We start from the raw sequence: 14,333 nt of genomic DNA, 5'->3' as shown, positions 1-14,333 counted from the left end.
GTTCTTCTTTGAGTAGTGTCCCTACGAGTGCTCCACTTTAGGTATGTTTGCACCCCCTGTACCTTTGATTGGAGATTTATCATAGCAATATCCATAGGACCCATACATGCATGTTACTCAGTCTCATGCTCTGTGCCATTCTTATATAGCACTGTGTGGACAAACTGCCCCCAATTCCTTCTCAACCACCTCAGCCTGAGACTGAGCCTTTGCAGTTGTCTGCATGGAGGTTTACCTCAACTGTGTCCCCTTAACTCTTTTAGTAGTTGGTTTATTATAGTTGTTCTTAATAGTAATCAGTAGTTTAGTTCAGCTGTAGTAGTTGAATTTTTTTTTAAATATATGGATAGTTTCTCTCTCCTGGGAGCTTTACTTTACTGGGAGGATATAATATACCCAGTTCTCCCAGTTTCCATTGCTGGGAGGCAATCCTGGTGAGTGACAGACACTACCGGTGCATCAATTGTCTCGGGGAATCTCATAATTCCCAAAAGTGCAACTTCTATCTGGCATTAAAATCTAGAGCCAGAAAACCAGGGAGATCACACTTCGACTTCTTATTGCTGCTTCTCGCCTCTGACCCAGGCCAGAGGTCCCCACCCCACACTCACTTCACTGGTCTCCGAGTAAGTCTTCTGCCTCCACTGTCTCTGAGCCCCACTCCTCCAGGGCATCTAAGAGGAAGACTCAAGATTGCTCCCAAAAGATTCCTAAAGACCATCTCCCAAGTTCTCCAGGAAGGGATTCAACCTTGAAGAAGTCTCCAGTAACTCCAGCCACTTTGGCACCCATTGCTCTCTGACCTAGTACCTATGAGGCTGCTGGTTTCTTTGGTACCGAGGGCACTGTTAGACCTAAAGACCTAATGACTTGTGACAGAGATAGACAGCCATCATCACCCTCCCTCTCTAGGAGACCAGAACTGCAGGAAGAAACCTTTGATAAACAGAAAGCTAGCACTGATGAAGACGTCTCTCCACTGGCCAACATTATTTCTTCATCCCCAGATGAAATAATTATGCCACCTCCTCCATCCCTGATTTTAAACAGTGTCAGGCACTGGTCAAGAGAACTGTGGACTTTTCGCAGATACCTCTTAAGGAGGTTAAAGAACAACACTGTAAGTTGCTTGACATCCTCCATACATCTGCCTGCATTGCCTTGCCTGTTAATAAGGCCTTACTGGACCCTGCAAAGGTTACCTGGCACACCCTGGCCACAATTCCACCTACATGCGAAAGAGCAGATAAGAAATATTATGTTCTGTCTAAAAGGTCTCAGAATTTTTACTTCTCGTCCCTCTTCTAACTTTTTGGTGGTCAATGCAGAAGGCAGCACCACGCTAAATCTACGCCCTATGACAAGGATCATAAGTGCCTTGACCAGTTTGTTAGAAAATTGTGTTCATGAGCTACTTTACAATTCAGAATTGCCAACTACCAGGCATTAATGGCGCAATACAGTCTTACAAATTATACCAAGTTGAACTCTTTTATTCAGCACCTACCTGCTGAAATTATTGTGGAAGGCCATCTGCTCACCAGAATGTATTTGTAGGCCTCCCTTGACACTGCTGATACTGCCACCTGTTCGATCACTACAGAAGTAGTTATGAGATGGACCTCCTGGCTCCAGCTCTCAGGATTTCCAAAGGAGGTCCAAATTATGATTGAAGACCTACCCTTTGATTGTATTTAACTGTTCACTGACAGCATGAATGAATCTCTGCGCCTGTTAAAGGACTCCAGGATACTTTTGTATTCTCTCGGGATCTAAACACCTGCCAACAAGAGAGACTTTAATAAGTCCCAGATGGCGCAAAGATCCCATCCTGCCCAATTCTTGAGCTCCCAGAGATCGTACATACCTCAACATAAGAGACAGATTCCAGTCAAGAAAACCACTTGCTTCTCAACCTTTGAACTCACAGCCTTCCATCTCCAAGCACAAATTTTGGGAGGTTGGTCAAGGTCCTGAGTTACCATTCCCATTCTTACCAGCTGCATCAATTCATCTGCTTTCCTCCCTTCAATGACCGCCTTTACCACTTCCAGCAGGTATGGACAAGTAAGTTTTGGAGATCATCTCTACAGGGCATTCCATCCACTTTACTTGTCTTCCATCTGTCAGCCTTCTTCCCCATTCTTCCCCCCCAGCCTTCTTCCCCATCCATCTTCAACCACTCCTCTCACGAGAACCTGCCATGACAAGAAATAGACACTCTCATATACTTTTGGGAGCTATATAACCCGTTCCCGTGCAGCACAGAGGGAAGGGGTTTTACTCCAAGTATTTCCTGGTTCAAAAAAAAATGGTTGAAGACCCATCCTAGATTTAAGGCTGTTAAAGACCTTTGTGAAGGCGCACAAATTAAAAATAGTGACATTTGCAGCAATAATTCTATCACTGGACCTAGCGGATTGGTTCTCAGCCCTCAACCTTCAGGATACACATTTTCATATAGTGATCCACCCATCTCACAAATGATTTCTATGTTTTACTGTCAGTCTGGACCATTTTCAATACAGGGTGCTCCCTTTCAGCCTATCATCTGCCTTAAAGGTCTTTTTGAAGGTCATGTCAGTAGTAGTGGCACACCTCCACAGAAAAGGAATTTTAGCGTTTCCTTAACTAGAAAATTGGCTTCTGAAAGGTGGCTCCCTGGATGTAACTTCACAGGCGACTTGTGAGGCCATAGACCTCTTCCTCAAATTGGGTCTACAATTGAACTTTCAAAAATCCACCTTGGATTAATTCTAAACAATTAGAATTAATAGGAGTTTATCTCAATTCAGTAGCAGCAAGAGCCCACTTCTCAATGCACAGATTCATGGCCCTATCCAACACAGTCAGCACAATCCAGATTATCCCTCAAACCCTGGCCAAGAACTGTCTTCAGCTGTTGGGATGCATGTCAGCTGGTACTTTCATTATAGACCATGCAAGACTCAGAATGCAGTGCCTTCAAGGGTGGCTCATGACTGTTTATTTACCCAACAAAGTCTAACTACATTACTTTCCCCACCCATCTGTGTCAAGGAATCTTAGTTGGTGGAAAAACCCTCACATGTGTGCAGGAGTCACTATCGCCCGCCCTTCCCCAATTATCACAACGGATGCATCCCTGCTGGGTTGGGAAGCACATGTGGACATTCACATGGCCCAGGCCAGGTGGACACCTCAAGAAACCACTCTGCACATCAGCCTCCTGGAACTCAGGGCAGTCACATATGCCTGTCTCCAGTTTCTACCACTAATCAGGGCAAACACATAAAGGGACACATGAGGGACAACATGTCATGCATGTGCTATATCAACTGCTAGGGCAGGGCAAAATTCTGCTCCCTTGGCACAGAGGCTGTCAAGCTTTGGAATTGGTGCATATGCAATCAGGTCATCATCACAGCAGCTTACCTTCCAGGAGTTCAGAATGGGACCGCAGAGAAACTTAGCAGGCACTTCTTTCAAGACCATGAGTGGGAAATAGATCCCATCATACTGCACCACATATTCCAGCAGTGATGCACCTCTCAAATAGATCTGTTCACCATGGCAATAAACAAGAAAAACACCTAGTTCTGCTTCAGAGGTGATCACTGATCCTTGGGGGTTGCCTTTCACCTTTGATTGTCGGCTCTATTGTGTTCCCCACCCCCACCCCAAACTCCTCTAATATCCAAAGTTCTACTCAAATGAAAAAGGCCAGAGTTATTCTAACAGTTCTGACTGGGCCCAGACAAACATAGTTCCCTTGCTTGATACAGATGGCCATTTACTCATTGATCACTCTCCAGGCCTCCGCTCTCATAGGAAGGTGGGAAGATCCTTCACTCCAATCTCAGATTTATTTGTCTCAAAGCGTGGTTGCTCAGTGGTTAACGGGATTAGAAACAACCTGCTCAGAGGAAGTAAAAAGAGTGCTATTACACAGCAGAAAATGATCTACGCACTACTCTTACTTACAAAAATGGACAAGATTTGCCTGCTGGTGTGACCTCAAACACATTCCACCAACAACCGTATCTGTGCCAGATATACTGAACTGCACCTTAGAACTAAAAACTTGGAGTTCTTGCTTAGCTCCATTAGAATCCACCTAGCAACCATCATGGCTTTCTATTCTCCAGTAGATGGTTATTCCGTAGTTGTCTACCCAACAACAATGAGGTTCCTCAGGGGGCACAAAAATCTCTTTCCACTAGTCCTCCTCTAGTTTGGGACCTCAGTCTGGTTCTTAAATGCCTTCCAAGATCACCATTTGAACTGATGGCTTCCTGCTCTCTCCGCCATTTTTTTCAGATAGGCATCATATTCACTTGACAAGTTGGGGAAGTAAAGGCCTTTATGGCATACCCACCTTTCACAGTATTTTTCAAGGACAAGGTCAACAGTATGACCACATCCCAAGCTTTTACAAAAAATATCTTCTGAGTTCCATATTAACCAATCCATTCATCTTCTGGTCCTCCACCCTAAACCTCACCTAAGCAAAGAAGAGGTGCAGTTATACATTTGATGTTAGGAGAGCCCTGGCCTTCTATCTTGATAGGTCTAAACCTTTCAGAAAGACTCCCAAATTATTTGTCTTGATTGCAGACAGATCAAAAGGGTCTGGTCTCTAAACAAAGACTTTCCAACTGGCTGACTGCGTAATATTCAAGCACCCTCAAACACACACACTCATTCTAAGCCTCTACAGCCTTTCACAATAATGTTCCCATCATTGAAATATGTAGAGCCATGACTTAGACCTCTATAAATGTTTGCTGAGAATTATGCAATAACTCATGACCTAAGCTGCGCAGCTGCCTATTTAGCACTGTGCAGGCGCTCAGGAAACCAAACTGGGGACCTCCTGCAGATGGGGGAGGGGCGTCCCTCCCCCAGCACCCAACCTGCCGTGGCCGGGGCATCCCTCCCCCAGCTCCATCTCTGCTGCGGTTCGGACCTGCTGGGGTGGACTGGCCCAGCCCCAACCAGGCCCACGCTACCAGAATGGCCCAGGGCAGCCCTCCCCTGGCCCAGACCTGCTGGGGCTGGGGGAGGAGCGCCTATCCTGCAGCCCCAGCCCCAGAGCTCTGGGGCGGGGAGAGGCGCCTCCCTACACAGCCCAGGTTCTACTGCAGGGAGAGAGAGCTGGGGGGAGTTCTCTCCCCCCGCTGTAGCCCCGGAGTACTCTCCTGTACCCTGGTCCCCTCTCAGAGCCTGCACCCGCAGCCAGAGTGCTCACCCCCTGCACCCAACCTTCTGCCCCAGTCCTGAGCCCCCTCCCACTCCGAACCCCAACCATGGCCCAGCCCCCTCCTCAACCCCACCACATGAATTTGTTGTGTGTCACACATCACCTCCATAGTGGTGCACATAACTAAATTCATTCCGCACATGGGTGGGAAAAATTAGAGGGACACTGCTCAGGACTCTGCTTCCGATGCTGTGTTTGGCTTAGCTATATTTTCTTTGATATTGGACTCAATGATGTTGAAGCCCCCTCCTCCTCAGAGGAAACCTCTCGTTAGTCATCTAGACTTGAGTACCCATAGGGACGCTACTTGAAGAAAAAGAAATGGTTACTCACTCTGTGCAGTAACTGGTTCTTTGAGATTTGTCTTCCTTTGGATGATTCATTAACTACCTTCCTTCCCCTCTGCTTTGGAGTTCTCTGCTGTGGAGCTTTGCAGTACAGAAGGAACTGAGGTTGGTTCACCCATGCGGTGCTATATAACAGCACGGAGTACAAAATTGAGTAATACACATGCATGGGCTTAATGGACACTGCTATGTGAAATCTCCGATCAAAGGTGTAGGGGATGCCAGCGCACCTGGAGTGGAGCACCCATAGGGGGACTCATGTCAAAGAACCACAGTTACTGCATACAATGAGTAACCATTTATTATTCACTTAAGGTTTTTGTTTGTTTCTGCATTTTCAGGGTTATCTTGAAGAGCTAGTACGCCTCAGAGAAACCCAGCTGGCTGAATCTGTCTCACAAAACAAACTACTGCTACAGAGGATTGAAGATATGGATCTAGCCCATAAAATGGAGAAGGAACAGCTGGAGTACATAATTGTAGAGCTGCAGGACCAGCTGTAAGTTAGACTGTGATGGAGAAACTTGGCTAGAGTAGTAATATAATCTCTCTGGATTCCTGTATTTTCCTGTACGATTTATATGAATTTCTGGTCCCATGAAAACAAGTAAGACTTAATCTTGAAGAAATTGAAGTAGTTCTCCTTTTAGAAATGTAGAACAATTTTTCATCAGCTGACAAATTTTATATTCAAAGACAGCTGCCCTGCAATAGTATATAGAATACTAAAATTGTAAAAAATTTAAAAAAGCAACTACTTAAAGATCTAAGACAGCTTAATTGAAAATAGTTATTCCTATTTCATCATGCATTTTTTTAATTAAAATTGCTATACTGCATTTTATCACTAGTATGTTTAAGTTCTGTAATGCAAAACATTTTGTGGGAGGCAAAACATTATTTTGGCTGTAGTAAGATTTTCATTTATTGGGGGAAAACGGTATTTCTACTTCACAAATACACCTTCAGAGACTCCTGCTTTACTATTCTATTCTGTTTGTATGGTGGGCTGAAACACTAGAAGCAATTCTGCTAGAGCTGAGGGCTTCATTATTTGACACACCCTGGGCTTCTCACCCATACTTTTATGTCTGGTAAAAGGGCTGGAGTAACATAAAGGGGCTTTAATTCATCTATCTTAGCCCTGGTCTACACTAGGACTTTAGGTCGAATTTAGCAGCGTTAAATCGATTTAAACCTGCACCCGTCCACACAATGAAGCCCTTTATTTCGACTTAAAGGGCTCTTAAAATCGATTTCCTTACTCCACCCCTGACAAGTGGATTAGCGCTTAAATCGACGTTGCCGGCTCGAATTTGGGGTACTGTGGACACAATTCGATGGTATTGGCCTCCGGGAGCTATCCGAGTGCTCCATTCTGACCGCTCTGGACAGCGCTCTCAACTCAGATGCACTGGCCAGGTAGACAGGAAAAGAACCGCGAACTTTTGAATCTCATTTCCTGTTTGGCCAGCGTGGCAAGCTGCAGGTGACCATGCAGAGCTCATCAGCAGAGGTGACCATGATGGAGTCCCAGAATCGCAAAAGAGCTCCAGCATGGACTGAACGGGAGGTACGGGATCTGATCGCTGTTTGGGGAGAGGAATCCGTGCTATCAGAACTCCGTTCCAGTTTTCGAAATGCCAAAACCTTTCTGAAAATCTCCCAGGGCATGAAGGACAGAGGCCATAACAGGGACCCGAAGCAGTGCCGCGTGAAACTGAAGGAGCTGAGGCAAGCCTACCAGAAAACCAGAGAGGCGAACAGCCGCTCTGGGTCAGAGCCCCAAACATGCCGCTTCTATGATGAGCTGCATGCCATTTTAGGGGGTTCAGCCACCACTACCCCAGCCGTGTTGTTTGACTCCTTCAATGGAGATGGAGGCAATACAGAAGTAGGTTTTGGGGACGAAGAAGATGATGATGAGGAGGTTGTAGATAGCTCACAGCAAGCAAGCGGAGAAACCGGTTTTCCCGACAGCCAGGAACTGTTTCTCACCCTAGTACCCCCCGAACCCACCCAAGGCTGCCTCCTGGACTCAGCAGGCGGAGAAGGGACCTCTGGTGAGTGTACCTTTTAAAATGCTATACATGGTTTAAAAGCAAGCATGTGAAAGGATTACTTTGCCCTGGCATTTGCGGTTCTGCCTTTGCAAAAGGTTTCTGGGGAGGGCAGCCTTATTTCGTCCTTCATGGTAGGACACTTTACCACTCCAGGCCAGCAACACGTACTGGGGAATCACTGTAGAACAAAGCATTGCAGTGTATGTTTGCTGGCATTCAACCAAAATCACGCGGTGGGAGGAGGCAAAATGCGACCTTGTAACGAAAGCACATGTGCTATGTATGTAATGTTAACAGCAAGGTTTACCCTGAAAGAGTGTAGCCACTGTTTTATAAAATGTGTCTTTTTAAATACCGCTGTCCCTTTTTTTTTCTCCACCAGCTGCATGTGTTTCAATGATCACAGGATCTTCTCCTTCCCAGAGGCTAGTGAAGCTTAGAAAGAAAAAAAAACGCACTCGCGATGAAATGTTCTCCGAGCTCATGCTGTCCTCCCACACTGACAGAGCACAGACGAATGCGTGGAGGCAAATAATGTCAGAGTGCAGGAAAGCACAAAATGACCGGGAGGAGAGGTGGCGGGCTGAAGAGAGTAAGTGGCGGGCTGAAGAGAGTAAGTGGCGGGCTGAAGACAGGGCTGAAGCTCAAAGGTGGCGGCAGCGTGATGAGAGGAGGCAGGATTCAATGCTGAGGCTGCTGCAGGACCAAACCAGTATGCTCCAGTGTATGGTTGAGCTGCAGCAAAGGCAGCTGGAGCACAGACTGCCACTGCAGCCCCTCTGTAACCAACCGCCCTCCTCCCCAAGTTCCATAGCCTCCACACCCAGACGCCCAAGAACGCGGTGGGGAGGCCTCCGGCCAACCAGCCACTCCCCCACAGAGGATTGCCCAAAAAAAAGAAGGCTGTCATTCAATAAATTTTAAAGTTGTAAACTTTTAAAGTGCTGTGCTTAAAGTGCTGTGTGGCATTTTCCTTCCCTCCTCCACCACCCCTCCTGGGATACCTTGGTAGTCATCCCCCTATTTGTGTGATGAATGAATAACGAATGCATGACTGTGAAGCAGCAATGACTTTATTGGCTCTGCAAGCAATGATTAAAGGGAGGAGGGGAGGGTGGTTAGCTTACAGGGAAGTAGAGTGAACCAAGGGGTGGGGGGGGTTCATCAAGGAGAAACAAACAGAACTTTCACACCGTAGCCTGGCCAGTCATAAAACTGTTTTTCAAAGCTTCTCTGATGCGTACCGCGCCCTCCTGTGCTCTTCTAACCGCCCTGGTGTCTGGCTGCGCGTAACCAGCAGCTAGGCGATTTGCCTCAACCTCCCACCCCGCCATAAACGTCTCCCCCTTACTCTCACAGATATTGTGGAGCACACAGCAAGCAGTAATAACAGTGGGAATATTGGTTTCGCTGAGGTCTAAGCGAGTCAGTAAACTGCGCCAGCGCGCCTTTAAATGTCCAAATGCACATTCTACCACCATTCTGCACTTGCTCAGCCTGTAGTTGAACAGCTCCTGACCACTGTCCAGGCTGCCTGTGTACGGCTTCATGAGCCATGGCATTAAGGGGTAGGCTGGGTCCCCAAGGATACATATAGGCATTTCAACATCCCCAACAGTTATTTTCTGGTCTGGGAATAAAGTCCCTTCCTGCAGCTTTTGAAACAGACCAGAGTTCCTGAAGATGCGAGCATCATGCACCTTTCCCGGCCATCCCACGTTGATGTTGGTGAAACGTCCCTTGTGATCCACCAGAGCTTGCAGCACTATCGAAAAGTACCCCTTGCGGTTTATGTACTCGGCGGCTTGGTGCTCCGGTGCCAAGATAGGGATATGGGTTCCATCTATAGCCCCACCACAGTTAGGGAATCCCATTGCAGCAAAGCCATCCACTATGACCTGCACATTTCCCAGGGTCACTACCCTTGATATCAGCAGATCTTTGATTGCGTGGGCTACTTGCATCACAGCAGCCCCCACAGTAGATTTGCCCACTCCAAATTGATTCCCAACTGACCGGTAGCTGTCTGGCGTTGCAAGCTTCCACAGGGCTATCGCCACTCGCTTCTCAACTGTGAGGGCTGCTCTCATCTTGGTATTCATGCGCTTCAGGACAGGGGAAAGCAAGTCACAAAGTTCCATGAAAGTGCCCTTACGCATGCAAAAGTTTCGTAGCCACTGGGAATCGTCCCAGACCTGCAACACTATGCGGTCCCACCAGTCTGTGCTTGTTTCCCGAGCCCAGAATCGGCGTTCCACAGCATGAACCTGCCCCATTAGCACCATGATGCATGCATTGTCAGGGCCCATGCTTTCAGAGAAATCTGTGTCCATGTCCTGATCACTCACGGGACCGCGCTGACGTCGCCTCCTCGCCCGGTATCGCGTTGCCATGTTCTGGTGCTGCATATACTGCTGAATAATGCGTGTGGTGGTTAATGTGCTCCTAATTGCCAAAGTGAGCTGAGCGGGCTCCATGCTTGCCGTGGTATGGCGTCCGCACAGAAAAAAGGCGCGGAACGATTGTCTGCCGTTGCTCTGACGGAGGGAGGGGCGACTGACGACACGGCTTACAGGGTTGGCTTCAGGAAGCTAAAATCAACAAAGGGGGTGCCTGTACATCAAGGAGTATTTCAGGCAGGACTGCACGGAGGGTTCCAATAAGAAATGGTGCACCTAAGTTATCGTTGTTATTGGAACAAGGAGGTTAGCCTGGCCTCTGATTGATACATGGCTAGATTTACCTCGCTGCACCTTCTCTGTGAGTGACTGCAGTGTGACCTAGAGGAATGAGTCCCCTAGACAGGGGAGGAGGCAAATGAGTACAAAACAAATCTGGTCTATTTCTTGTTTTGACCCACTCCATCTATCTTTTACATCTTTGGCTGGCAGCAGACGGTGCAGAAGGACTGCATGCCATCCACATCTCATGGCTGCTCGGAAGAAGATGGTACAGTACGCCTGCTAGCCATCCCCATCTCTTGCCTGCCTGGCAGAAGATGGTGCAATACGACTGCTAGCAATCCTCATCTCTTGCCTGCCTGGCAGAAGATGGTACAGTACGACTGCTAGCAGTCCGTATCGCCTGCCTGCTCACCATAAGACGGTTCAATAGGACTGACTGCAGGACTAAAGAGAATGACCTGGTCAAGTCACTCCAAATTTAGTCCCTGCGCCCATGTCTGCCCAGGCGCTCCCAGCCGACGCGGCCAGGAGCACCTCGGACACGATGAGGACGACTACCAATCGTATTGCACCGTCTGCTGCCAGAAGGCAAGGGGTTGCTGCTACTGTGCAGCAAAGCCGTACCGCGTCTGCCAGCACCCAGGAGACATAGGGTGACGGTTACCTGAGCGGGCTCCATGCTTGCTGTGGTATGGCGTCTGCACAGGTAACTCAGGAAAAAAGGCGCGAAATGATTGTCTGCCCTTGCTTTCACGGAGGGAGGGAGGGAACGGGGGCCTGACGACACGTACCCAGAACCACCCGCGACAATGTTTTAGCCCCATCAGAGCGCTCCATTGTGACTGCTCTGGACAGCACTCTCAGATGCCCGATTGTTTGCCATTGCTCTGACGCTGGGAGGGGCGCTTACAGGGTTGGCTTCAGGGAGCTAAAATCAACAAAGGGGGTGGCTTTACATCAAGGAGTATTTCAGGCAGGACTTCACAGAGGGTTCCAATAAGAAATGGTGCACCTAAGTTATTGTCCTTATTGGAGCAAGAAGGTTAGCCTGGCCTCTGATTGATACATGGCTAGATTTACCTCGCTGCACCTTGACTGCAGTGTGATCTAGAAGAATGAGTCCCCTAGACAGGGGAGGGGGGGGAAGCAAATGAGTACAAAACAAATCTGGTCTATTTCTTGTTTTGACCCACTCCATCTATCTTTTACATCTTTGGCTGGCAGCAGACGGTGCAGAAGGACTGCATGCCATCCACATCTCATGACTGCTCGGCAGAAGATGGTACAGCACGACTGCTAGCAGTCCGTATCGCCTGCCCGCTCACCATAAGACGGTTCAATAGGACTGACTGCAGGACTAAAGAGAATGACCTGGTCAAGTCACTCCAAATTTAGTCCCTGTGCCCATGTCTGCCCAGGCGCTCCTGATCGACCTCACAGAGGCGACCAGGAGCACCTCAGACATGACGATGACGGCTACCAGTCGTACTGTACCGTCTGCTGCCACAAGGCAAGGGGTTGCTGCTACTGTGTAGCAATGCCGTACCGCGTCTGCCAGCACCCAGGAGACATAGGGTGACGGTTACCTGAGCGGGCTCCATGCTTGCCATGGTATGGCGTCTGCACAGGTAACTCAGGAAAAAAGGCGCGAAATGATTGTCTGCCCTTGCTTTCACGGGGGGAGGGAGGGAACGGGAGGCTGACGATATGTACCCAGAACCACCCGCGACAATGTTTTAGCCCCATCAGGCATTGGGATCTCAACCCAGAATTCCAATGGGCAGCGGAGACTGCGGGAACTGTGGGATAGCTACCCACAGTGCAACGCTCCGGAAGTCGACGCTTGCCTCGGTACTGTGGAAGCGCTCCGCCGAGTTAATGCACTTAATGCACTTAGAGCATTTTCTGTGGGGACACACACACTCGAATTTATAAAACCGATTTCTAAAAAACCGACTTCTATAAATTCGACCTTATTCCGTAGTGTAGACATACCCTTAAGTACTTATGTGGCTCCCATTACTATAGCATCTGAAAGCCTCACAGTTTTTAATGTATTTATCCTCACATCATCCCTGTGAAGTACAGAAGTACTATCATCCCCATTTTAGAGATGTGGAAATGAGACACACAGAATAAATGACTTACTAAGGTCACATGGGAAGTCTCTTGTGGAGCAAAAACTGAACCTGGGTCTCCAAATTCCAGTCTAGGGTCCTAAACACTGAACCATCCTTCTCTGGGTCTGTTAACCTGCCTCCAGCGATGGGATAATTCCCCCAGGGAAAGGAAATAAGGACAACAGCCTCAAGATCTCTTCTGAAGACATTTTGTGAGCTCTGATGTAGGGGTATGCTGGGATATAGCTGGGTGATGGGCAGGGCAACAGCACATAGCACCATAGAGATTCTGGGCAGTGTCCCCAGCTCAGTCATAAATTACACCAGTGTCCCTGGAGTAGCCTAGAATCGGGAGATTTCAAGCATGGCTTAAAGGCACCTTAGGCTTCTCCTGGGCTGTGCCTCTTAGAGGTGCAGCCCTGAATCTCACTCTGTATGCATTTAAAGGTGTATAGTTAATTAAAAAAAAATGTTTTTCTTCTACCTTCTATTAGATCAGGGAACTGCTGATGTTTGTAACTTGTGTATCCCCGCTGAGTTTCACAGAATAATTTGTATTTCATTTGTGATGATTTAAAGGTTCCTAGAGGGTTTCCCCCCCTCCTTCATTTTCTCTGATCCAGACTAGAGAAAGTCTGGCTGCAAGCTTTGTGAGAAGTGCCTGTAGTAAAATTCTAGTACTGACCCACAGTTTAGAAGTTGTGGCTAATAACTGGTCTTTCATCTCCTAGAGGAAAACTTTCAAAAGTGGCTCCTGATTTTGAGGATGCTAACTTTGGTCTAGTTTGATATTTGAAGGTACTAAACATCTGTTATTCCAACTGATTTCCACTGGAGTTATGGGTGCTCAGGAGTATTAGCTAGTTTAGATTCTGGAGTACGATGATGTGGTGCTTTTTAAGACAAAAAAAATCCTGCCTTATATGGCCATTTGAGATGCCATTGTTGGGGCTCTGAGCTAAGTCTCCTTTCATAAATGTAAGGCAGCTACTTAGAGATCCACGTACAATTTTACACAAATTAATGTTGTGAATGCAGCAAATCTGTCAGATCTACTCTCCCAAAAATAAAAGGAGTACTTGTGGCACCTTAGAGACTAACAATTTTAGTTACTCAGCCCAGAGAGTTAGAGGAAGGGCAGAAGAAATGACTTGGAGGAGGAACCTGAGGGTGAAAACTAGCAGCAACTGGCATTCTTTAAACATATTTCCTCCATATTTGCCCATCCTTGATCTTTGCTTCATACTTAAACAGAAACTGAGTTGGTAGGGCACCTAGGCAGCCTTGTTACCTTAGTTTGCCTACGTTAAAGCATTAATTTGGCCAGTTGCTATTAACATTTTGAAATGGTCGAACCTGTGTTTATAGAACTCCAAGTACAGACAGGTATTTTAGTTTTATGTCCTTCCTCATCTCCCCCCATACTCACTATTAGCATATTAAAGTAGTGAAATGTGTGCTGCAGTTTCTTTTCCTAATTGCCATAAACAAGCTTGGGATGGTAATACTTCCCTAATTCATATAGGTGTTGAGGAAGAACCTATTAAAGTTTGTAAAGCACCTTCAGATCTCTGATTTAAGGCCCTTTGCTATATTAATGAAAAGTGCTACTATATTATTAAAATAGTCTGTTTTCCTTTTAATGAAACTGTTCTACTCTAATGGTTTTGCTGAAGTAGTGAATTTCACTGCTTTAGCTTATTACCATTTTATTACAGCTGAAAATAAGGCTAAATACATTTTAGGTTGCCTTTGATCTTGGTCTTTTAGACAGTTGTGTGCTCCAATTTGAAACATTTGACTTTCCATTTCCTTGCCTTTATTCAAGAATATTTTTAAAAGGTATTTTGGAAGTGTGTGCTAAATCTGAAATTGTC

General features: G+C 47.0%; 1 protein-coding gene across 6 annotated transcripts in view; it reads left to right on the top strand.

Annotated features, from left to right (window-relative positions):
• RUNDC3B (RUN domain containing 3B) overlaps window positions 1-14,333 on the top strand; it is a 155,103-nt gene that overhangs the window by 95,069 nt on the left and 45,701 nt on the right. For all 6 annotated transcript variants that reach the window (XR_012667245.1, XR_012667244.1, XR_012667246.1 and 3 more), the window contains exon 8: window positions 5,931-6,088. Coding sequence is in view for 3 of the 6 variants with exons in the window: in XM_048838058.2 (XP_048694015.2) it covers window positions 5,931-6,088 (158 nt within the window). In the remaining 3 variants the exon portion in view is untranslated. The remainder of the gene's footprint in view (window positions 1-5,930; window positions 6,089-14,333) is intronic.

The sequence above is a fragment of the Caretta caretta genome, chromosome 2 (assembly GCF_965140235.1).
Source record: "Caretta caretta isolate rCarCar2 chromosome 2, rCarCar1.hap1, whole genome shotgun sequence".
Classification (NCBI taxonomy): Eukaryota; Metazoa; Chordata; order Testudines; family Cheloniidae; genus Caretta; species Caretta caretta.
Note: the sequence above shows the minus strand (reverse complement) of the source record. Positions and strands in the feature narration are given on the sequence as shown.